General features: G+C 31.6%; 1 protein-coding gene across 3 annotated transcripts in view; it reads left to right on the forward strand.

The window, feature by feature from the left end:
- LOC140059480 (E3 ubiquitin-protein ligase PDZRN3-like) overlaps window positions 1-25,802 on the forward strand; it is a 160,880-nt gene that overhangs the window by 105,296 nt on the left and 29,782 nt on the right. For all 3 annotated transcript variants that reach the window (XM_072105408.1, XM_072105409.1, XM_072105410.1), the window contains 3 exons: window positions 16,148-16,392; window positions 16,875-17,010; window positions 18,924-19,016. In XM_072105408.1, coding sequence (XP_071961509.1) covers window positions 16,148-16,392; window positions 16,875-17,010; window positions 18,924-19,016 — 474 coding nt within the window. The remainder of the gene's footprint in view (window positions 1-16,147; window positions 16,393-16,874; window positions 17,011-18,923; window positions 19,017-25,802) is intronic.

Raw genomic sequence — 25,802 nt, forward strand, 5'->3', positions numbered from 1 at the left:
ATGGAAATGTGTTTTATTTTTAGAAAGAGTATTCATTAGCCCTTCTTGTGAAAACTTATTTGCAACGGAAAGATAAATTGGTTCATTCTTTCAACTGGATGTTAAGCCATTTGTCTATGTTTTTGTAGGCCTACTATATTTTGTGTACTCAAAAACATATAGTATTGTCTTTATCTATGCTAATCGTGTAGGTATTACATTGTGGCTACCATGGGTCTGTAGAGGGCCTAATCCGTTGAATTGCCTCAACGTTTGATTTAAACTGCAGACATTTAGTCATCAACACTTTCCTCTTGTCTGATTGGTTACATGTCTGCGTTACTATTCTGTGCCGTGAATATTACATTTAAGGTATTGTGAACATGAATGATGGCAAAAGAAACACTGCAGAATAGAATGTGCATCAATTTAATCTATCAACCGGTTTATAGCCATAACATTTTACACCCTCCTGGTAATATGTTGCTTTATTTTGGCACCTTTTAACCAGTTGGTATCAAATAAAGCTGATCAAACTATTTTTCTATATTACCTCTTGTTTCCCTGTTGATACAACCTGTTTAAATCTATTTTTCCATTGTCATTTCAAGTGCAACATGGATCTAGACGCCTCATTGTTCTTAATTGCCTTCATTCTTTTCATTTTATTTTGCTAAATCACTTTTAAATTGTAAACTCTGCATTCACTAGTTTAGAACTGATGTGATTAATTACCTTGTCAGGTAATCTAAAGATTTTTTTTTTGTGAACGTATTTGGTACAAAGCATATTAAAAAAAGAAATCATTCGCTCAATTGTTAATATTTAGGTTACTGGGATTAAGGCTTATCCTTGATGGGCTTATATTTGACACCATTCATTAAAGTTCAATACTTTTTAGTTTAAATTGGTTTTTTTTAAACTTTGATTATAAACTTGAAGATCAAAGTTTATGATCAATTATTGTGATATTTTTTTTAATTCATAAAACGTTATTGCTTTGTTAATTATCAAGATAAAAGATGGTTTTTTAAAATATATTATCTTGGAATGGCCTAATAATGGCCTTATTGCTTGGCATTGGTCCCCAGGGGTTTATGTCCTAGTTCCTTATGTCAATTTAAAAGAAAACAAAAGAGAAGCGTTTATATCTAAATATTAATTAACCTCTTTGGATCTTTAATTGCTTTTCCAGTAGAAATCAAAGCCTATCTGGTTAACCTGGCATTAGCCTAGCTTAAGAAGTAGGTCTTGCTCTTAACAGATTTGTCTAGTCTAAAATTATCAATGCTAAAGATCAAAGCATGATTCGATCTTGGCTTGGTACTACTTAGTTTGTGATAATCACCCTCCATTCTTTTATACGTGGTGTAATTGTTCTGAGTGGAGATGGGAAAGAACATCCACCTTGCAATCTTCCACCCACCTTTTTTTTACCTCTCCCATTCAGCTCATTTTCAACATAGCACCTACCCTTTCAGTTTGGTTCTATTTGCGTCACATGGTTAATTGACTATCTAGGCCTCTGGGTATTATTGTACCAGTCTCATAAAATATTGTTGAAGGATTGGATGTTTGGTAAAAGAACATTGTCAAAGTCTAAGTATACTTTTGCAAAATAGGACTGATGATAAACCATTGATTCCATTAGCGTTCTGGCAGTCTAAAGAAGTCTCATTGATTACGCGTAGCAGTTGTCAGAGCCTATTCAATGTCAAACGCAACAGATTAGCTTTACAGCGTTACTAGGGCTACAGGCAATACGTTTGCTTAGCTCACTATCAATTATACTATAGCATTCAGATGGCGTATACCAAAGGTCAATGCGTGTGCTACTGAGATGAGTTTTGATTATTAACTAAAGAACACAGTTGAATTTTGATCATAACTTGGTTTTTAATCTACTTGTCTTTTCCAGTAATAAGTTTTTTAATATTTAGTCATAATTAAGGAAAATATTTATATAAGAAAATGGTTAGTTAACCTTTAAGAAAAATGAAAATATATTTTAAATGAAAATGATTTTATATGTGTAATCAAACCAAAGATTTTTTGCTGAACTAAGGTCAACACAATCGTACTGCTGAAGTTTCTGTACTTGGAAAAAAATTGCAAATTGTTTAGAATGTAACTCATTAAGTTAATTATATAATGCCATAAAGATGTTCTTCCATGATTTAAATTATTTTCAATTGCATCAGAGATACTGTACATGATACATTAATTCTTTTTAAACCACAGCAAAGATAGCTAGACATTTATCTCAACTCACTAGCTTAAATTCCACTATTTCAGCACAAATTTACAGCATGATGTGAACTATCGATTTCTGCAAATCTTGAAATGGCTTTGAGCAAAATTATCTTTTAAATTCAAGATCAATATCTATGCTCACTATAAACATGTTTAATGTGGTTTAAAAGGTTAGCACCTGCTTTGAAGATATCAAGTCAATGGTTCATATCTTTTTTTATGATCATTAGTTATCTATAAAATACTGCATTATATAATTACCGGCAGCATTTATTGTGTTGAACTTAACAATTAAATTAGGACAATCGCTACTAAAATTGTCTATGATTGATTAGATTTGAACATATTTTGGCAGATCTGGAATGAAATCGTTTAGAAAATATATTTTAGACAATAAAAACAAAGAAAGACGACACTGATATCTTTTAAAAAAGACAGTCACATAATTCAGCGGATATACAAAGAGCTTGTATTCAGCAACTTTTTATGTTAAATCTATTTTTTATCGCCAAGATGAATTGTAACCGAATTTAAGAAATATGTTTTACTGTAAGTGTTTCTAATAAGTGTTCAAGTAAATGACAATTTTTGGTTATCTGCATAAATAAATGCACACATGTGGCAGTTTTCTGCTCCAAATTCAAATTGATCACCAGTTACTATTGCTTGCGTTTCCATGGAAATGGTCACTGAGAATAAAGTTTGTATAAAAAAAAAAATTAGATATTAAAAAAAAGCTTACTTCAATTTGTATATAGTTCTTAATTGAGAAAGAATGAAGACGTGATATTATGGAACATTTGAAATACATTATCAACACAATGTATATATTTTTTTATACTTCATTAGTAATTTTACAACATTTGTTTGATTGTCCAGTACTTTCAACTGATAAAATATTTGCTGATTTGCCAGTAGTGGCTACATAAACACATTTATTAGTAACATCATTATTTTTCCTACCTTTGTCCAGACATTTTTCTTAAATTTAACAGTATGTTTGCCATGTGTGTTATTAACACCATTTCATGTTAATTTTATGCTGGATTATTGTATGTCATGTACAAAATATTAGTAGTTGATGGTTATATCAATGGATTTTACTAAATCTAACAGCTCAGTTCGGTGCCCGCATTATTTTCCCATACGGATAGCTTTTATCCGCTATTAATTTATGATTGAATAGTTGTAATTAAAAGATAACGCTTTTATCGTTTTAATGTCGAGATTGACGTAACGACGATGTTCTCTGGAGAACTGATCAGGAAATTTGACTTCCGATGCGAATCTCGATAGACTATCAAATGTACTATATATTCTGGTACAGTAGTTTAATAGGAACTACTGCTGTACATGTATATAATGTACACCTGACCCAACAGCAAGTGTAAAGTTAAACCAGGGAAGAGTGAAATTTTCCTGATTAAAATATTTGTGTATTTAATTCAAAGCAATGCGAAGATAAAACATTTGGTTATTATTTTACACTTCATTTTACAATTTTCACACCTCGTCTACTCCCCTCCCCCCCCCCCCCCCTATTTTAAATTCCTGAATTCATCACCAATGCGACCAGATCATTTGAATCTTGGGGAAAGTCCCAGCTAACCCAACAACCCTCTAGGAATTTATTGTTCATAAAACATATTAATTTTAGATGTTGTATATTAAAATCATATTGTTTGTTGTAAATGTTGGTACCACAAATTGTGTTTGTAAATTGAGCACTTGTATTTGGAAAGTGTTACTGTAGCAAAGCTTTTTCTCTTCATATTTCCGTTCTTATGACAGTAATGAAATATGACATCTACAAATGCCTAATAATTACCCTTTCTACCCTCTGTAATTTGTTGGGACAAACAAAACCGTTCTTCGTCCCAAACATCTTAATTTATCCATTTTATCTGGCATCAGTCTATTACAATTCTAATCTCTTCATCTGTGACAATCTATTTTAAATTTTCTCTCACGCAATTGTCATACGAATGAATGAATGTTATTTAAAGCCTAATTTTCCAGCTGTAACAGTAAGTCAGTGTTCTGATATTTATACTACTGTATATTCTAGCCTACAGAAAAAGGTCAGTGAATCTGTTGCTATAGGCTGTTTAAAAGCAGAAATCAACGTTTCGCTAATAGCTTAATTTCGGCCTAGATATTTACAAACTGTTTTGCTGTACCCTGCTGGATTAGGTCGATAATTACGAGTGTTTTAAACGGTAATACTTGACGAAACCCTTGATATGGGTCACAATCTGATCGACACATGTTCTGGAGGCCTGCTGTGTTTTTTCTAATGGTGTACAGTTAACATCAGGGTAATGTTAGTAGCTGGAGAATGTTGGATTTGATGAGGAGATAGCTGATTGTGTGTTATTTCACAGCTGTTTATCAGTTTAATCATAATTGCTAATGTTGTGGTTATTATGTTAAAAGTCATATGTTGCAAGACGTAAGCAATAAACATGACATGGTAGTGCATTGAGTATTACCACATTTACCAAATTTGACAATCCATAGATATTTTTGTGGTAGCTTTGCATATAAATGGTTTTCCAACATGAATTACCGTTTTTATAATTGTTTAAGCACTCCACTGTACTATGGACCTATGATTCTATGGACCTATGATTCTATGGACCTATGATTCTATGGACCTATTATTCTATGAACCTACTGTATGATTCTATGGACCTATGATTCTATGGACCTATTATTCTATGAACCTACTGTATGATTCTATGGACCTATGATTCTATGGATCTATTATTCTATGAACCTACTGTATGATTCTATGGACCTATGATTCTATGGACCTATTATTCTATGAACCTACTGTATGATTCTATGGACCTATGACTCTATGGACCTTTGCATATAGTAATATAGTTATTCTTTATTATGTACATTTACTGTACACCAGACCAACAGCTAAACATCCTAAATGAAGGGTGATGCTATGAGAGTAAAGCATCTAGCCTAGCACAGTTATCATTGCATGATATGAAATATAAATTATATTAAATTTGACTAATCATTTATGAGAAAGTTATTGATATATGAGACCCTAACCAGCACATGACCTAGTTACTATAAAAAAATATTATTTAATTGTTTTTCAAATTAAATTGCAGCTGTTTAAAGCAACAACTTTGATAGCACAAAAGCTGTTAATGTTAAAATCCAATTGGCACAAGATAACTGCTAGAGAAATGAGTGCATCGTGTGAAAATGATTTATAGGTCGTTCATCAAACTCTCTCACAGTATATAGTATTCGGACGCGTTATATTATATATTAAAGCAATTATTAGTATTGGTAACTATGGTTTCGCATGCTAAATGAGCTTTATAAGATAAGTATTATTTGGATTTCTGGACACATGAACATATGGATAATTATACATTGTCTAAATTATGTTACGATCATCCATCTTGCTCTATCAGTTTATAGAATTCGTAGACATTAAATTATATATTACGGTGATTATTATCATTAGTTACCATGGTAATATGTTTATGAGAAGTTTTATTTACATTTTCTGTACACATGAATATACAACGTAGGCAGACAGTATATATTACTTAACTACTGACATTACTGTACTATGGCTGTGCATATGAGAGTGCAATAGAACCCCTTTTAAAGGGTTTTATTGCACTCTCATGAATAGGGCTGGATATAGTGTTATTAACATGTATTTCTCCTTGTTCGTTTCACTGAAAAGTTGGATGTTCCCAATGAGGTTTTACTTTTTTATTTCCTGACACAGTATAACAAATTATATGGTTTTATAACCCCTACTGTTACAACCTACGAAATATCCTTAAACCTAGGCCTAGCTTGTTTTTTCCACTAATAGCTCTTTACAACAGGTTTGACTCTTAAAACTTAAATATTTAATGTTAAATGATGTAGTTTTTATATTTTTATTTCATCTATGATTTATAACTTGTTTCAGTGCTTCCTAATTAAATATTAATTTATTATTTTAGAATTGTAAATGAGTATAAATTGATTATTCTCACTCACCAGGTACTGTATGTCTGACTATAAATAGCACAATATTATTTATGGATTTATATATCATACATATTTAATCATTTAAGAGCGATTGCAAGTGCAAAATATAATATTTTATTTATTTGCGGAGTCCTTGAATTATCAAAGTGTACCTATTACGTGACCCTTACGAAGTAAGAGTAGAATAATTGGTTTCGGAAACTTGAAAGAAATGAAATATTTATACTTATTTTACATAGTGTGGGATTATACCATAATACTGTATATAAAAAAGGTCAGGTAAATGTCTTATATATTGTGAATGAATCGCTATTTCTGTTTTTGGCTTCAATTCAAACCAATGTGGCTGTATCTTCCTTAACCGTTCCTTGCTGGATCTGTGGGTTCACAAATAGTAAATGCGCTATGTTACTTCTTAAGCGTGGTTCCCACTAGCGACGCAACGCAAGAACGTAACGCAACGCAAGTGAATTGACCAATCACAAGCGATGGCTTATTTGCTTGTGATTGCTAACTGTCTATAACTTTGCTTGTCATTGGTTACGTCCGTTGCCTTACGTTCTAGTGGGAACCAAGCTTACGTCCATACATGAATATTACCAATCACTATCTATCGTTAGTTCCACCTTTATAATTGGAATGATCACTTACTTCTGTACCTGTGTGACGAGAAATCTTCAAATTATGTGCCAAAATAGAGGCTCACTAAACGCACAGATTACTGTGCTATTTGCCAGAGCTTTTCAAAGCTAAATTATATATCGTTTTATGTAGTTATGTAATCTGTCTCTTATACTAAAAGCATTACTCTAGCGGTTTATAACCTTTTCAGCCTGTTCAACCATCAACCATTTACTGTTTATATTATATACTTAAATATGCATTGAAAAGGGATGTTTTATCATCAGTTAATCCAGTGCACATTATTGTCTTTGTATTATGTTTGAACTTTTTCATGTTGAAGAATAAAGATCTTTCAAACTCAACATCACTTTTGGCATAACATAATAAACAGTCATCTTGGTACAGACTAATAAATTCTAACGCTGGATGTCAGGGCATCATTTATAAGGAGCGCCTGCGCGACCGCGCTCCTCCGCGCTCCTCAACAGGCTTCGAGGAGAGCAATTTATCGCGCTCCCTAATTTTCAAAATAGAGCCTAGCTTTTGACAGTGTTGATTTTTCTGTCAAGAGGCCTAAAAACACGTGGTTTTTTAAAAGTTAAAACCAATCTAGGCCTACTAGGCTAATAGTATATAAGCTAAGTTATAAAGCTACAAGCCTAATGGCAGTCCCTCGTTTTTAAGGATCGCGAGCGCGATCGCAATCAACAACCTTCGAAAAGGAGAGCAATTCATCGCGCTCCATCTCACAGTACAGTGCGAGGTACCAACAAAGGGGATTCCCCTGCCTGCGCGCATTCAAGGGCGAGTTTACTTCATCGCCTCATAGTGCAACCAGTACGGTGTCATAGAAACACCTCCTTTACAGGAAGATCATGTCCCAACCAATAATTTTTCCCTTTATGTTTTTATGGAACGAGTTAATAAAATATATTTAATTTTAAAAGGAAACATTAATATAGGAGGCCTAAATATAATGTTTATTATTTAAAAAAGCTTAGCTGCTGGTTGCTTTAATTATGTCATTTTGAAGATGGATTATTTCTTCGAAAGTTCTAACCAATTTTGGTCACTCAAATCCTCCTCAAAACACGTGCTGATGTGTGACGTCAGCATCTTCTAGAAACTCTCTCAGCCCTCCCCCTATTGTGCGTGCGCCCATGTGTGACACATGTAAACACGATCAAATATCTTTCTTAATTATTTTAAAATGACACTTTGTAACTTATTATCAATATTTTAATGGCTGTTGCATGTTAGAATTGTATAATTTATGAATTGCAGGTAAATACTTTTCAGGTTTTCTGTCTGATTTCTAGGCCAACAAGCTAGGCTAGAAAAGCTAGGCTAAAGGCATATAGTTGGCCAGGACAGGATTCTCCAGGCTCCTGAAACCCAATCTACCCAGGCAGGCCATAAAAAAAAAAATTGGCTTGAGTTTTTTGTACTGTAGAATAATACGATCCCCACGGAAAATATTGTGTGTAAAGGTGGGTGTGGGGGATTTTAGGGGAGAGGTACAGACAGTATACATTTGTTGTTCCCGGCGGGGGGGGGGGGGGGGAAATGTGTACGATTTAAAATTTTTGCAAGGAGAGCGAATTGCTCTCCTCGGTGATTTGAGGAGAGCGATTTGTTGCTCTCCTGGGTTTTGCATACGTGATGCCCTGGGATGTTTTAGATAGTACTGGCTGATGTCTGGTGTCTTTGATTGAAATTGTTAGCAACTTGGAACTACTGGCACCAGAGAACTGAATTATCATTGCACGTAACCGATACCCATTTCACATTAATATTAAACTCTGGAGTACATGTATCTTGACGTACCATTGACATTGACTAAGAAATATGATCAAGAGGTCCTAATCACATCAATGCTACAGTACTGGAGCACAGTAAAAATCAAATGTTTATAGTATTTTAAATGCAATTAAATAATATATGTTCAGCTAAAAGTGACCTTTTAACTCTAAAAGACGGTTCACATACTACAGTATAGGTGATGTGAAAGGGGTATTAATTATTATACTGGCAGCACATGTATGTTTCACATACTCTAGACATATACTGCACATACATATAAATGAAAACAAGCTCTTGCACATAACTTTACAGACAAGTTTAACGAATTGTAACTAATTAATCAACTGTGCTATTTTGCATAAATCCATTTTCGATTCTGTTTTGAAATCATCAGTGGTTTCACGCAGTCAATTCTTCCTGCGATAACTCATTAGACAGGTAAATCAGTTTGACATATAAAGCTGCACATGCAAGTGTCACATATGATGGATAGCTTTCTATACTCAATATATATACTGGTTGTACACAGTTACTTCATGTGAATACGTAACACATACAATACACTATAGTGATGCTTTCTAACAAATATAAAATTGGTGTTTGTCTTAAAATGTGTTATTTTTGCTGCCAACATTTAAAAAGTATATCTACCCTATGTAACACAGTTGAACCCCTATTAAGGGGACACCTTCAGGACCTAACAAAGTGTCCTCTTAATTGAGGTGTCCCTTGAAAAGGGGTCACCTTTTATAGCATTAAAGAGTACTGTCTGTATATTTCCTGTTGTTCATTCATTTCCTGTGTCTCCTTAATAGAGCACAGGGGTTCTGCTGTAACAACAATGGAATAGATTATATATTTCAAGAAATAATACATAATTGAATACATGACATGCAAATCGATATCAAATTTTATCTTGTGAAAACACAACTAACATTGTCATTTTCACAGATTACCATTTTGTATTGATATTTAAATAGGTTATATATTGTATCTATATCTGTTGATCATGTGACTTCACAGTTTTGACATTTAATCTTGTCTATTTTTTGTTCACATTTGGAATAATAGTTTGACATTTTAAAGTCGATAGCATAAATTACATCAGATGTAAAAAATGGACATGAGAATAAACATGTGTTTCATGCTTTAGTTTAGTTTATAACTACGTTAGTTTGTTATTACTTTAAGTAGAAACGAAGAGCAACCTATTTCATGTTCACCTTTCTACCCATCATTAGAGATGGAGTTTATAACAAGTAGAGTAGATCTAATGGAGTTACTGTTTTTAGACAAATCAAAGTCGATATCAACTCTGCAATAGCAATATAATGTTTGTAATGTGTTTGTAGAAATATGGCCTGGTTTTGCTATTCTAGGGTACATAGTTTGATTAGTTTTTTGTCCTCAAAGCCTGCTATGTATGTAAGTTAGCTATAAATGTCATTTACCTATGACTTGTTTCTAGCCCGAATGAATAATTAAAACTACATGCTTGGAAACTGAGCCGTGTGTAAATGGCATAAGGTTTTCATTAAGGAATGCCAAGACAGATTGGTTTATAACCAACATTTCTAAGAATAAAATGTTTCTTTCATCTCATCCATCTATTTGAACCTCTTCAAACAGAACTAGAGAGTTGTTGTTTTTCGTGTTTACTTGACATTCCATAACTGGAGAGTTTCTTCTTTATTGTTTCCATTAGTAATTCTCATCCCATTTGATTTTATCTTATCATTTTATCAGAATTGGAGATTTGCTTCTACTTTGTTTCCAGTTGGTAATTCACATCACATTCCATTTATCTTCTTCAGCATAACTGAAGAGTTTCTTCTTTTTTGATTCCATTGGTAATTCTTTTGTTTTCATTGGTAATTCAATCTTTTTCAACAGAACTGGAAAATCGCACCTTTCTTCATCCATTGTTAATTCGCATCCTTTTCCATTTTATCTTCTTTCACTTTTTGCCATTTGGTAATGTGCATCATTCAATTCTTCTTCTGCTTCTACTTTGATCAGATTTAGCAGAACTACAGTACACAATCTCAGCAAACAAACCAACCAGCTTCAAGAGTATTGCCTTACAGATTGTGATAAACAGATGGGCTTCTGGAAATTAAATGGCAAATTCATTTGGATGCTGCCACTAATCCAAGGCTGTACTTTACGTAAACCCCTTGTTTTCACAGTCTACCTTATCAGCTCTGTTGACCCAAACACACCAAGAGATTAATTGACACCCATCTATTTAACTATGTACAAAAATGTGCGTTTGGTTCCCAACAAAATATGATACTTCCTACTAAATCTAAAATTGAGATAAAAATTAGTTTTTGTAAGATTTGGTCTTGGAGGTTGTTTGAGTGCTTAATGTGCCAAACTTCCTTTCCAAGAAGTGGTTCAATTTATACCAACTGTTCTATTTGTGAAAAAAGATAATGTAAAAGAAATATCTAATATTTAAAGAAGGTTAAGGATGCTTATGATATCAATATAATAAATGTAAAACATTAATTTTTGTATTTAAATTTCAAATTTTACTAAGAACATACAAAATTTAACCTTAAGATGATACAGTATATGATATACTGTAAGATCATTTAATTTATTCGTCTGAGGCTCAGGAGACTTTGCCATTTAGAATTTTAATAACTAGGTAAATTAACCTATTTCATATTTGATCTCCAATTTTTTTTAATTTAAATGAAATTTAACTAATGTTATTAACATCATGGTTCAAAAACCTTAGCTCAAAGTTAACTAATTAATTTGCAGAAAGGGTTATAGAGTGCAAAATCCTATGACTGCTTGCTGAGAAATACATAGTACCGCTCTCAGTGGAATTGCCCATGTCACCTGTTCAAGACATAGTTGAGTTCATCTGTTTATTTCTAAGTTGAGTACTCTTGCATATCGACGAACCCACTTTGACACTTTGTACGCACCTGGGAGAGAACCATGTGCTCGTTTAAAGCGAATGACGTGAGCGGGTAAACAGGATACGACTGTTGGTAATTTGTAAATGTTACTACGATTAATAACAATATCAGTTAATGGATGCAGGAATTTGGAAATTGAATAGTATGTTTGTCATCAGTAAGTCGCCAATTACGCCAATAAGCCTTCAATTCCAATTCATTGGTGTGCGATATTTATACAATCCACTGACTATATCACCTGGAAAAGTGACATCGTTCGTTTGTTAAGCTCATCTTACTATCTCTAGTTTGGTAGATAATTGAAGAAAAATGCATTTACACTTCTTTCTTTTTGTGCTTCCATTTACTTATTAACTAAAATCAGTTATTTTCTCATATACAGTAAGTGTAGTAAAAACCTTGTTTATATACAACTTATTATTTTAATCAAAATGATATTAACATTATTCAGAATGCAAATTACTGGAAAATGACTATGGTTGGATCTCAATTGAAACATGAAATTCAAAGGCTAAGAAAGCTAAATCAAAACAATAAAGTAAAACAGTCAAAAAGCTCTATTCTTTTGTCGTATTATTTTTAATTTATAAATTACATTTAAATGAACAATATAAATATATATAAATTCCATATTGTATACAATACTGTTGACATTTTAAATGCATCTATAAAATGTCTGTTGGTACAGTCTTACCTATATTTAGTGAGTAGGTTTTTTATATAGAAATCTGAAATCCGATATCCAAAGATCACAATCTCATTAACTGATTGCATTTAGGCAATCATTGGTAATCTTAACGACTTAAACTAGTGTCCATAGTGACCACACACATTGATCAACAGTTTTTAAGAAATTGTTTTCTTCATATATTTATATACACTATATAATTTATATATAACTTACTGTTTTATTGACTAAAAATAATATTTTATTCAATATTAATTTCAACAATAACAATAGGTTTAACCTAATATTATTTTTTTTCGATGTCACCGCTGCATAAAAATATATTAAATACAAAAAGGGAGGCGAAAAGGAAGGGAGGAATAGGTTACCTATACATGTACCTCTAATTACTATATCTATTATATTTTAATATAATAATTTAAGAACATAGTTGTCAAAATCATATTTAAAGAATTAATTAATCTATTTCATTTTTTGTAACCTGTAAGATTTTAATAATAAGATGAAGAAAGAAAATATTGAATTGCAAAATTAGAAAGCAATTTGAAAGGATTATAAGTTCAGAAGATAATTCTTTACATTTGAAATATTAGACAAGAAGGACTGATAATTTACAATTATTCACTGGAAAGCAACCATGATAAATCGTTAACACTAAAGCTATATTGTATCCGATACTCCATAAATTATAAGACACAAAATACATCATTACCAAAGGCCACATTTAAGGGTTTCCATAAAAAAGGTGATGAAAATTGCTTGATTAGAACCATTTTTGTATCAGACGAGTTTATTGGAACCTTGGCGAAGATAAATTTATTATTGCCTCATACCTGTTTCACTTGGTTGCCGATATTTAACCTGATGAAGTAATATTCATCCAGGTGATTCATGGTGTAATTTTGCTCACATCTTCTCAATCAAAGATGTTACCTACAAATTGATTTTCGGGCTGGGGAATTAAGCGGAGGAAATAGAATTCTAATATCTAGCTATTTGGAAATTAAAACTGTCTGCTGACGTAATTAAACAAGATCAAAATAATGTATAATAAAATTTTACACAATTATTAATATAAATAATAGATTTTTGTTTCATTTTATGAATAATTTGGTATATTAAATTGATACATATTTTTAGAAAAATCAATCAAATTTTCATTACTTTGAGTTAGGAAAACACATTTTATTTCATTAACTGTTCGGTTTTTCTCAATTTAATTTCTGAGTCTCGTATGATTGTTGACTAGGTTTTAGAACTCATTACACGAGTACAATCTTGACGTTTGTTCAGAGCAGGATGACAAGAATGCCAATAACGCGTGCTATAGCATTCTACCGTCTTCATTATAGAATGTCAGTGTTTATAAACATCTTCATTAAATCTTGAAATTGATGTGGGAATTATTTGTGCATCGAATTACATACATCATTAGTTGCTACTACCGTAAGTCAAGTCATGAGAGGTCCATGTCCCTTGCAAAAGGTAGCGAATAATATAGCATAGGTTAAAGTACAGGTAATGAAATGCAGAGATCATCTTAAAACATGCCATTTGCGAGCCTTTAAAATGACCAGTTTTTTTATTAGAAGTTAGACATTGATGGAAAAAACTAAGGTTCAAAGGTCATTTGAAAAGCAGTATCAATACCATACTGTAGTATTTTGTATGAAGTTAGAACGTAAATAGGTCATAGGGACCATGCAGTTACTGCAGTAATTACATTTTTGCTCCTAAACCATTATGCAATTAATAGCAAGCTTTATTTTTGGGATAGCCATACACACTGTTTATTGCCAAAGACTGCCTCATAATTTAACCTCTACACTGAAACAAACTAAAATCATACATTTACTGCAGTAACTGCAGTAGAATGGTCCCTATGACCTCTCTAATACATTGCTTTATTATTACTGTTATTTTAGAATATTTTAAATGAAACTACAATTCTTGCTAAAATAATTTTATAACTCCAGAGTCAAGATTGATGTAACTCAAGGAAGAGCCTATATTGCATAATTAATAAATTGTTGAGTTCACTACAGTATCTTTGAGGTTTTTATTTTTGATAATATAATGTTGTATCCTTATTCCTTTAGTAAAGCAAACTTAGCAAGTTCAATTTCTGAAATAAGATTATTATCACCTGCTCTTAAATTCATTACAGCTATTTAAATGTGACTAAACAGTTTAAAAGATTATCAAGCAATTTAATGCTTTTATATTCTATTGTTGATTCAACCTCCCTGCAACAAAGTACCCTTTAGGTGACGGAACTATGATAAAACTTGAGAAAAATCACAAAAGAGTTTCCTTGGTTCTCAAATAAATACCGAAAAGCTTTAGCGCAAACACAAGTGACTGGATGTATATTTGGTGTTTATATTAATTTTGTAACAGTAGATAAAACAAATATCGAAAGTTGGTTCTTCTTACTTTAGTAAAGATGATACAATGCATTGATTATTTAGTAAGGTACATAATATCAAGGTTACCGGCTTTTAATTTACAATATTTATTCACAAAGTGAATGCACTGCTTGTCCACTGAACCCAAATCAGTTAATATTTTCCCGTTTACCTAACAATATCACAAATAGTGCCGCAGTTTGTTTATGCCGCTTCTGTCATGAAATATGATAGGCTTGCGGCTGTCGTTGTCATTGGGTAAAGACTTGATAGGCTTTTAACCCAAGCCTATTGTCATTCCTAAACCTAGGCCCTGAAAAGGTGATAATGACCTAGAGAAATATTCCTTTAGGCTCTTAATGGGCGACACATAATAAAGTGTTATTCTCTTTTCAAGCTTGAGTACTTCTGCTGTATATACCAGAGTAATGGTGGTGAACTTGTGTTGGCTAGGCCCTTTGTTTTCTAGGTGGCATGTAAGGGCCACCAACCTAAATACATCTGTGGGTTTAAGTTGCTTATTCTACCTACAGGCTGACTCACTACTTAGGAATTGCCAGTTGAATGTAATATTGTCTCTGGTTTTTATCGGTTTCTCTGATGTTTTGGATTTGGGATATTTTTAGTTTTGTGATGTCGCTGTCTAGTCTTTGTGTTGTGTCCTTCGGTTCACCTTTAGTAAACAAATTTTCGACTCTTTCAATACCGAGCCAAGCAGATTAAAATGAATGAAATTTTAAATAACAAAAATAAATTCACTGACAGATTGTACAATAATATCACTAGAGTTCCATGATTTTAATGATATTCAATCTTATGTATTATATTGACATTTGTATTCAAATTTTCAGATTATATATGGTACAAACATATGCGTTATTAAAAATTGTTTAATGATTGTATTATATGGAATTTAAGTATGTTTTTTTTGACAATTCTGCTGTCTACATATAATCAATATTATTTTCCATTTTCTAATAATAACAATTTGAAAATATACTTTCATACAATATTTTTATGATGGTATATGTTGTTGACTTTTGATTTGTATTGATGCTTATTAATTAGATAACCCTAGCAACAGATTGTGATTATGTCAAGTGAATCGATGGGTAGATGTGTATCAATATATAATTGTATAGTAGATGGGTGTAGCTAGAAAAGTCTGTTTGGTCATGTGGGTGTCAAATTTAAAACCGAGTATTTTATATGCAGGTGCTGTGTTGAAATTAGGCTTGGAATAAGCTTCAGGATGGGTGGAAGATGCCTATCTCTGCCCAGCAGAGTAACATTCTGATAGTCCTAGGCATCTTGGTTCCAAAAGATGTAGAGTAATGTCAAAGATTACCATTCGTACATGCTTATAAACCATTAATCGTTGTAGTAGCTGTCATCACCAAAAACTAAATATTTATCTGTTGTTATTTCAGGTCAATGGGCAAGATTTAACTAAATCATCTCACGAGGAAGCAGTAGAAGCTTTTAAAAATGCATCAGAACCTATCGTCGTGCAAGTTCTTCGCCGTACATCAAGAACGAAGGGAAAGGATGATAAGGAACCTTTACATTGCAACGCGGGCACACAGACAGACTTACAGAGTGAGGATTTACTGTGGAGGGTGCTTCAGCGATGTCCTACCCCACCCCCAGCCCCATCAGACGTATCATTAGAAGGGTAAGTTATTAACCTTTTTTTTGTATATTGTAGATATTTACCTATCTTTTCACATAAAGATGGTTGAACAGAACCCAAAAGTTTAACTTTAAGGTAATACTTACCATATACGACCATGATAAGTTTAGGTCATAAAAAATTAAAATTCATATGTTACTGTCTTCTGTTATATTACAACGTGACCAGGTCAAAGTTGACAACAAAACACTGAAAGTAAAGTAATATTTATATTAAAATAGTCTGTAGAAAATTGGAAATTATTGTAAAATATTTTTTATAAAATCTAGTCTGTTCAGTTATGCTGCATTATATATTTAGATTTATTTATTAAATATGATTATTTTTTATATGATTATTCTGTATGTAATTCCTTCCTTAGGCATTCATGTTTCTAGATTTAGAGGTAGAAAATAGATCACCCATCTCGTACAAATTAATTATTGATGGCTAGCAATCTGGATATTATTTTTTTTCTCACCCAGATTATGTGACCTCCCCTCTCCTGAACCTTTGACCTCTTTCGATGGTGATTTGATGAATGATCTGTATGCAATGGACAACCTTGATATGCCTATTATTGATGATAGTATGGAAAAGACATTTGAGATGGAATATGAGGTATTATTTTTTAATTTGTCAAAAAAACTTTACTTTAACATAAGATAAACCTCAGCCCCTTTTTGAGTCTGGCTTTTGTATATTGAATAAAATCTACTATATTCTAATGGGAATTAATAATATAAGTGATAGCGTGAAATTGTTTAATATTTTCACGTTATTGTGGACTTTGTCAGTGATGTTGACTTAAGTATTGAAGATATTTACTGTAACCCCAGCCTCCGGATGTATCTGGTTTTGATGCATTGAAAAAGAATAGTAAAAGCCAATGTATTGTAAGAATGGTATTTAATAATATAATTAATAGTGTGAAGTTGTTTAATATACAGTATGTACGTTTTTGTTGACTTTGTCAGTGATGTTGACTTCAGTATTAAAGATATTACTGGAACCCCAGCCCCCGCATGCATCTGGTTTTGATATATTGAATAAGAATAATAAAAGCCAATGTATTGTAATGGTATTTAATAATATAATTGATAGTGTGAAGTCGTTTAATATATGCATGTTTTTTGTTGACTGTATCAATGATGTTGACTTACGTATTGAATTAAGTTTAATCCTCATCTGCACATCTTGTAATACAGTTTGTCATTGAAGACTGAGATATTGATTGTAATAGCACACTGGATATGTCGTTGCTGCTGTATAGAACATCAAGGGTAGTTTTAACTACACGAGTCGATGTTGTTTTTAGGCCGTTACTATGTTAGCCAGCAGATTCTTGTTGTTCTAAGCCAGGCCAGTGTAATATATATATAGGTGTATGTTTTTATAAGCTGTCTTAAGACTAGCAATTGTTTCATTAAAATGTGGCTAATTGATGCTTTTCAGACTTAATTCTTTAACGAAACATTTACATAGCACAGATGGTAATGAGATTTTGTGTAATTTGACAACGCTTGTTTGTTTTTACAAACAATAATGAATTAATAAAAGATACTTTAGTTTTGAAATTGCGTCCAATATTATTAGAGTTGTACTCAATCACGGAACACCTTAATAATACTCGTATTTCAACGTTAAATTGGTTGTGATTCGCTCGACAGAATCAATTCTCGGAGCTGAAAGCCTATGTTGAAAATCTTGTAATCTAATTTTGTGAAATTTGTCGATTTGTTCGTACAAACGGTAACCGAATACACAGAAACCTTAAAATTAGAAGCTTCTACGTTGAAGTGGTGATACTTCGGATTTATATTAAATTTCAAATTATTTTCGTTCGAACATAAAATATTTAGGAGTGGCATTGAATAATGTTAAGCATGATGATTTATATTAACTTAAGGATAAAGATGATTTATTATGACATATATGTTCCAACATAATGGACTCCATGATTGCGTTGTCCTACATACCGTGCAGGAGTATTCCATTTATTGGACTTCCGACTGTGGGAAGACATCCATGATGAAGTGAAAGATTCCCTGCTATTGGATTATTTCCCTACATTCCTTGCTAAACTTAAAATAAATTTGTTCTCCGATAATAATTAGGCTTATGTATATAATTTAAAATACTTTTTATATATATTTTTTATATTATGATTTAAACTTGGCTTTGGAATTTTGATATATTATATTTTAAGATGGTATAATCATTGCTTGTGAAACTGGGTGAGTGGGGAACACAGGCTTTAAGTCATAGTGATTAGGTTCGCTTTTGTGTCCCATGCCAGCTCACTCAGTTGGTTCTATTGTTTTTTTTATTGTATGTTGTGTTTTTCATGTATTTTATATTTGGTAATAAAGGAATAAGAATAAGAAACGATTAAAACTAACGATATATAAAGAATTATATAAAAGTCTTCAAATAAAAACATATATATTTTAGTAGTCAGCTGTTTTTTAGGCATTCTTTAATCAGATACATGTATATTTTGAAACTAAAATGATTATATTTTTGTTTTTAAGGATGTTGTCCTAAAGAGAAGTAATACCACAGAGAAGCTTGGGTTAACATTGTGCTATGGTGAAGAAGACGATACTGGTATATTTATTAATGAGGTAAATAAAACTGTTTAATCTTGCATAGCGTTAGATTTAGTAAAAGTCAGTAAAACCAATCACTGACTAGTAACACCTACATAGGCCAGTAATACTGTGATAAATTAGCCAACTAAATCATTTTGTAATTTGGGGTAGTTGCAGAAGCTTTCACAATTTTGTGTCGAATATGAGAAAATGTTTGTAACATTTCATTGATTTTAAAACGTAGTTGCTTATCGAAAATAAATAAATCCTAAATTCTCATAAAATAGCAATTATTCAAGTCCTTTTAAGTAGATTTTAATTGAAAGTGTTTAAAAATAAGGTGGAAAATACCACATAAGTATCAATTGAAATTTTAAAAAAAGTGTTAGTGGATAGGTATTACAGTAATAACATTTTATTTTACGCGCCACAGTTGTTTTTAGCTTATTTCACTTGCTACAGTAGAAGTGTTTTCTTGGAAAGTGCACATGAACTTCCGTTTAAATACAAGTGGGGGATTTGATAATTTCCAATCTGCTTGTCGTATTCAGGAGGGGATGGCAATAGATCATGCTGACAACAAGCCAGTTTTTTTTTTACTAATCTTAAACCAATTTAACAGATGTTTTGGAAAGTGTGTTGAATTTTAAGGCCATGTGTACTTTGTGTGTTTTGTATGGTAAAGTTCATGTATGGAGACATTTTGGTTTGCCCTTAAGAGGTGCCATATGCGTTGTAGAACCTCTGCCTGACAGACTGGTGTAGCAGCTTTTTATGTAAGGCTATTGGCCAGTTCACAGCATGTGACCACGTGGGAATAGAATAGAATTGTTTTACAATTGTTAATGTCAAAACACGTTGTTTGTGTGTGAACTTTGAAAAGTAAATTTATTATCTCATGTAAGGAAATGGTTAATATTTGTAAAATGTACTCACAAAATAGGGTCAATACATTAAAATGTATAAATAAAAATGACAAATTGTGTACATAAATGTAATAAGATATTATATATTTACAATATATTTACTAGGAAAGATACCTGCCCCAGGTACCTGCCCCAGGTACCTGCCCCAGGTACCTGCCCCAGGTACCTGCCCCAGGTACCTGCCCCAGGTACCTGCCCCAGGTACCTGCCTCAGGTACCTGCTCCAGTAGAGTAAGGGCGCGTTTATACAACACGCTATTACACGCATATTCTACACGCCTACGAGAAGTGTGTTGTATAACAACAAAGAGATTCCGTGTAATGAGATTTTAATTGCAAAAAAGGCTACTTGGCTGAATCCTAAAATTTGGTGGATTCCCGGTCGCCGTTACTGTGTTGGAAGTGTCCTCAGGGTATATTTTGACCTCTCGTTAAAACAGGTCGTAATATCAATCATGTCATGCGACGTCTAACAAGATTGGGCCCATTTATTGCTGTTTCGCTGCCAGCAATCATCTTCCTACCACGTCTTACGCCTAGCCTGGTAGGGCCAACTCGTAGTGGTAGTAGGCCTCTATAGACTATCGTTTCCCACTCCAAACAGAATAAAAAATAACATCGCAAAAATGGCATCTTCTTCCATAGTTGAAACAATGAAACCCTTAAAATAACTTTTATTAATTTAAATGAACCGAGAACAAAATAAACAACAATGCTGCAAACGTGAACGAATACAATAATGAGAATGGTAAAAACCGCGCGAATACATCGGACAGCGAGGAGGCGACGATGATTTGTTGACAACAACCCAGTCAACAATTCAATTCAAGCGATCAACGATTTGACCGTTTATCCTAGCATGCACTGCGTGTTGATGAAACTTCCGGTACGTGTTCAAATTTAGGGTGTTGTATAAACACGACCTAAGCTAACCTGCCTTTCCCTAATTAAAAATCCTGGATTCGCCATTGAATGTCCATGAATAATATGAAAAAATGTGTAAATTAGGAACACGTTCTAATGTGCAATTGCAACAATGTGTTTAAGAAACGCATATAAATAAAGAAAAACATTATTACTACAGAATTTAACAATTTTGTATTTTAAATTTTCAGTTTACAGTTTTCGTCAAATTCTAGATTCGTGTTTGAATGAAGGAATTTTTTGTCACTAAATTATAATCAACTCAACAAATATGACAACTCTACTGAAACATGATTTAAGTTCATAAGTTCATACAATTATCAGATTCATAATTCTATTCACGTATAAATTTGACGTATATTCACTTCAAATCTCGTAAGAAAATAATGTGATTCGATTGATAAGCCTTATGGGTATAGTGAAACATGGCTGACCCGTGTGACATAAATAAAACATGAGAATATAGCTAATTAGAAAGAATGTGCAATTTAAAGGTATTTTGAATTATTCCCAAAGGTAGAATACAGCAGCTTTTGCATTGTTAGGTATTGTCAAATGTAAAAAAACAAGTTTCAATTTTAACTGAATAACACTACTGCAGGGCTGGGCATACTAGGCGTATTCTATAATGCCATATTACAAAATTTAACTGTTTATCATCTCCTACTGAAAATATCTGTTCAACATTTTTAAATTGTATCAAATGTAGAATGTTTAAAAAAAAAGTTTCAATTTTAACAGAATAACACTTCTGCAGGGCTGGGCAGGCCCATTCTGTAAAGCAATATTACAAAATGATACTGTTTATCGTCCAATTCCTACTGAAGAAATCACAAAAACATTTTTAGATTTTGTCAAATGTAGAATGTTTAAAAAACAAAACAAGTTTCAATTTTATTCACTTTTCCAAAATAAATGTGCTAAAATGTTCTTAAATTAATAACATATTAAAATTATGAAAAACAAATTAATATGATTTTCTAATTTTACATAATTATATACTTGAATCAAATATTCTTAGCACCTCGTAAAATATATTCAGGATATTGACAGGTAAAGGAACTAGAGAGTGTTTAATATTGATTTATCTTCTAAGAGCTTACCTGTGTTGTTGTAGATATTATTATTCTTTTGTGTTCAAATTAAGAAACGTAGACAAACAGATGTTTATAGACAATTAACAAGTGTAAGGGAACAATTAAGATATAGTATTCTGTTGTAATGTGGCTCAGATTTATTGTGTATCGTAATTGATTCCTGCTCAATTTCAACTTAAATCATTTATGCGCGACATCGCCATATACATAGGTGAACAATGATCAGTTATGTTGCGCATTACCTTTGACACAGTTGAGGTTTAGGTTGTGGTGATGAAGTTTCAGTTTTTAATTGATACATTGTCTTTTCATTTAACCCACATCCTCAGTAGCTTGTCTGATGATGAGATGCAGATTTGTTTACACCTTACATGCCAATTTTTAAATTAATTTATTAACTTTAATTTTTGGAATCAAAATATTTATTGCACTCAGCAACATTTTTAGCTGTAGCTATAGTCAACAAAAATGGGTAAAGTTCTTACACAACAGAGAGACAGAGGTAGGTACAAGGTAAATGGAAGGTGCGGCATATATAATTCAAAATACAGAATTATTTGGTTAAGTTCAGCTCATAATTTTAACATATTTAGGCCCTCTCCATATTTCAACCATGCCCCTAATTTAACAGGGTATTAGCAATTCCTCTTGTCTGTGCCGCCCTTAGGGATATCCCAGATAACAGGTTCTACTGTAGTTCCTTTAGCTAGAAGTTTTCCAATTTTTTTTCTAATCCAATAAACAATCTAAAGTTGTAAATATATTGGCATTGATTTACCTTAGTGCCTTTTAAAACCATAAACACTAACAATGAATATTAAATGTCAGACCCATAAACCATCAATCCATAATATCACCCGTTCAAACTATTAATAAATAAAAATAATGCTTATAAATCAGAATAGTAAAATTCACATTTTAATTGATTTATATGCTTGAACGATTTCAACTTAGTTTATAGGTGTAATTACAGGTAATTAATATATGTTGCAGATTATATGTATGCCAAGATTTATTACAATACTTTAAACTTTTACAATAAATTCATTTTTAGAAGGTAACATTAAAATATCAAATTTCTTAGCATACCAATACTTGGTAGAATCTAATACTTAACCAATTAATATGATAAATGTTTTACTACAAATAATAAATAATTTTACAATTTATGCAAATACTTATAATTTATGCAAATTATGTATTGTTTATGCAAATTATACTTAAATGTCAAAATGCTATTTAAAGTATCAATTTTTTTGGACATAAATAACACAAAGTTTGTAAAATTCTAAATATGTTACTACAATAAAATAGTTAAATTATAACTCATGCAAATTACTTATTATTTATGCAAATTACTTATTATTTATGTACAGTAAATTTGTATTTATGCTAATTACTTATTTTTTCTAAAATGCTATTTAAAGTATCAATTTTTTGGACATAAATAACACAAAGTTTGTACAATTCTAAATATGTTACTACAATAAAATAGTTTAATAACTTATGCAAATTACTTATTATTTATGCAAATTACTTATTAGTAATGTACAGTAAATTTGTATTTATGCTAATTATTTATTTTTTCTAAAATGCTGTTTGAAGTATCAATTTTCCACTATTACTGTTTGACCAATTTTAAGTACATTCAAAGATGTTGATGAACCATATTAGCTGTGTACTATCAAAACATTCTAACATTTTTGCTAGGGTCATTGGCAGTTTATATTGGCTGAGGAAGCATAGATAATGATAAAAGAAATGTGTATTTTTACAATTATTATTTTCTTTGGAAGAGAACAATATGAAATCTAAGAAAAACAGATTTGTGGTGAGATTTGTTAAAGTTATTCATCTGTCAGGAATGTATTAATGGAGTTTTTAAATAGTTTAACTTGATCCTTATTGAGTTTTTTCTAAAAGTACTTTGAGGAAATAATTATTATGTACATTTATTATACTTTTTCTACAGTGTTGCACACTGAAGGTGTGTTAAATAAACATAATTATAACTAATATTAACAATAGGTAAATTCTTATATAGTGCATAATAACCAATCTCTCAATGTACATAAATTATATAGAGTATGCAGGAATTAGAAAAATGTGCGTTTTCAGAAATTCATTCACTGTTATATTATTTAGATACAATTACCTTTTCTATAATATACAATTTGAATAAAATATTGTTTTAAAAAAAATGTAATATTCTGAATAAAATGTTTCAGAATATCAAAATATTTTATATAAATAATATTTTTAATTGTTTTTTGTGAATTATCGGAAGACTGGTTGCAATTTTTCCGACATTCTACTCGTTTAAAAAATGTTTATAAAATAACATGACATGTAGTTTTTGTAGTAATGTGCGTAATGGCCCTGACTTATTTCCAAGTAAACTTAAACTCCCTAAGTATTGTACGCATCTCGTATTTAGTATGAGACTCATGTACACTAGTATAACAATACAATGTTTGGTAGTGCAGCAGTCAAGACTAGATTCTTGCCCTTAGGGAATACAGTTTCACTTTACTGCCGATAAATCACCACATATTAACAAGAAGGCCATAAAATTGTTGTTTTGACTGAGACGTGAATTCCAAATTCTCCTGGTAGTTTCTGTGGATTTTAAAGGTAAACGTTGAGGCGTTGCTGTGAGGCAAACTAGCAGTCACGTGTATTCTTAATAGTCTTACGACCGACTTGATTTCTTTTTTCTTCTGGTATTGATGAGTTATTGAAATTCTAAACACTATTATTTGGTTCTGTCTATGCAGCATGGTATCATTGTTATACGAATAATGAAATTAAAAGTCCAGTTAGATAACAAACAATACAAATGATTTCATAGCGCTATATGGTAGCATTGTTATAGATTTAACAATTATTTAATGTCCAGTTGACAGACAATGAATAATTGTACAATCATTAGATTCAGACTTCTCTTCTCAGTAATTGTCTGCTAGCTTTATTATAGAAAAATAAATCTGTCTGTAAATATTAATTCTATTCCTGCGGGATTTGACAGAATATTAAGGAAAATCCAACACATTCTTTGCTTAATTGTTTGGGGTATGTTTCACACTCAACCGGAGCAGATGGCACACAAAGACTCTACATCCCACCGGCCATTCTTCCTTGTCCATTGACGTCCCGAGTCGTTAAAGGAACACTTAAAAAATGCATTAAGTTCTTTTGATGAGTCTGTGGTATAATTATTATGGCATTGATTTCTTAAGGTAATGTTTTATAATAGTTAATTGTGCATTTAAGCCGAGAGATCAACATGGCGCTGCGGTAATTCAATAATTAAGATCTGCCTTCAAAATGGAAATAATCACATTCAGAGCGCCGCGTAACAGTTAATTTAGAATTCTAATTTTAGCATTAGACTAATAAGACACAGTTAGATAGAATGGATACAAATTGATAACGCTAAAGCACCCAACTATTAATGATAATAAATGGTAAAGACATGGATATACTGTACTCTATGATATTAAATAAGTCATAGGACTATTTTATTTTATAAATGTCAAATTTAAGTTATTGAAATAATTTATTTATCCAAACATTGGATATTCAGTAAATTCTGTATGTTAAAAGTTAATATCGTTAAAATGAGTTTTGTTTTTGTTTGGCAAATGAAATAATAAATGTATTGGAATTAATATTTAAATTCTGCCTTGTTATATTAGGTAGAATAAATTGAATCTTGTATTTATAGTTTCAGATAGATTTCTTTTTTGCATATGTTTATATAAATTGATTCATGTAGATGTTCAACATTTATAACCCAACTCGATTTCATGTTATGTCCAAATATACAGTGTTAGATAATATTACACATAGTGATAGTATATCCAAACTAT

This window comes from Antedon mediterranea, chromosome 9 (assembly GCF_964355755.1).
Source record: "Antedon mediterranea chromosome 9, ecAntMedi1.1, whole genome shotgun sequence".
NCBI classification, from domain to species: Eukaryota; Metazoa; Echinodermata; class Crinoidea; order Comatulida; family Antedonidae; genus Antedon; species Antedon mediterranea.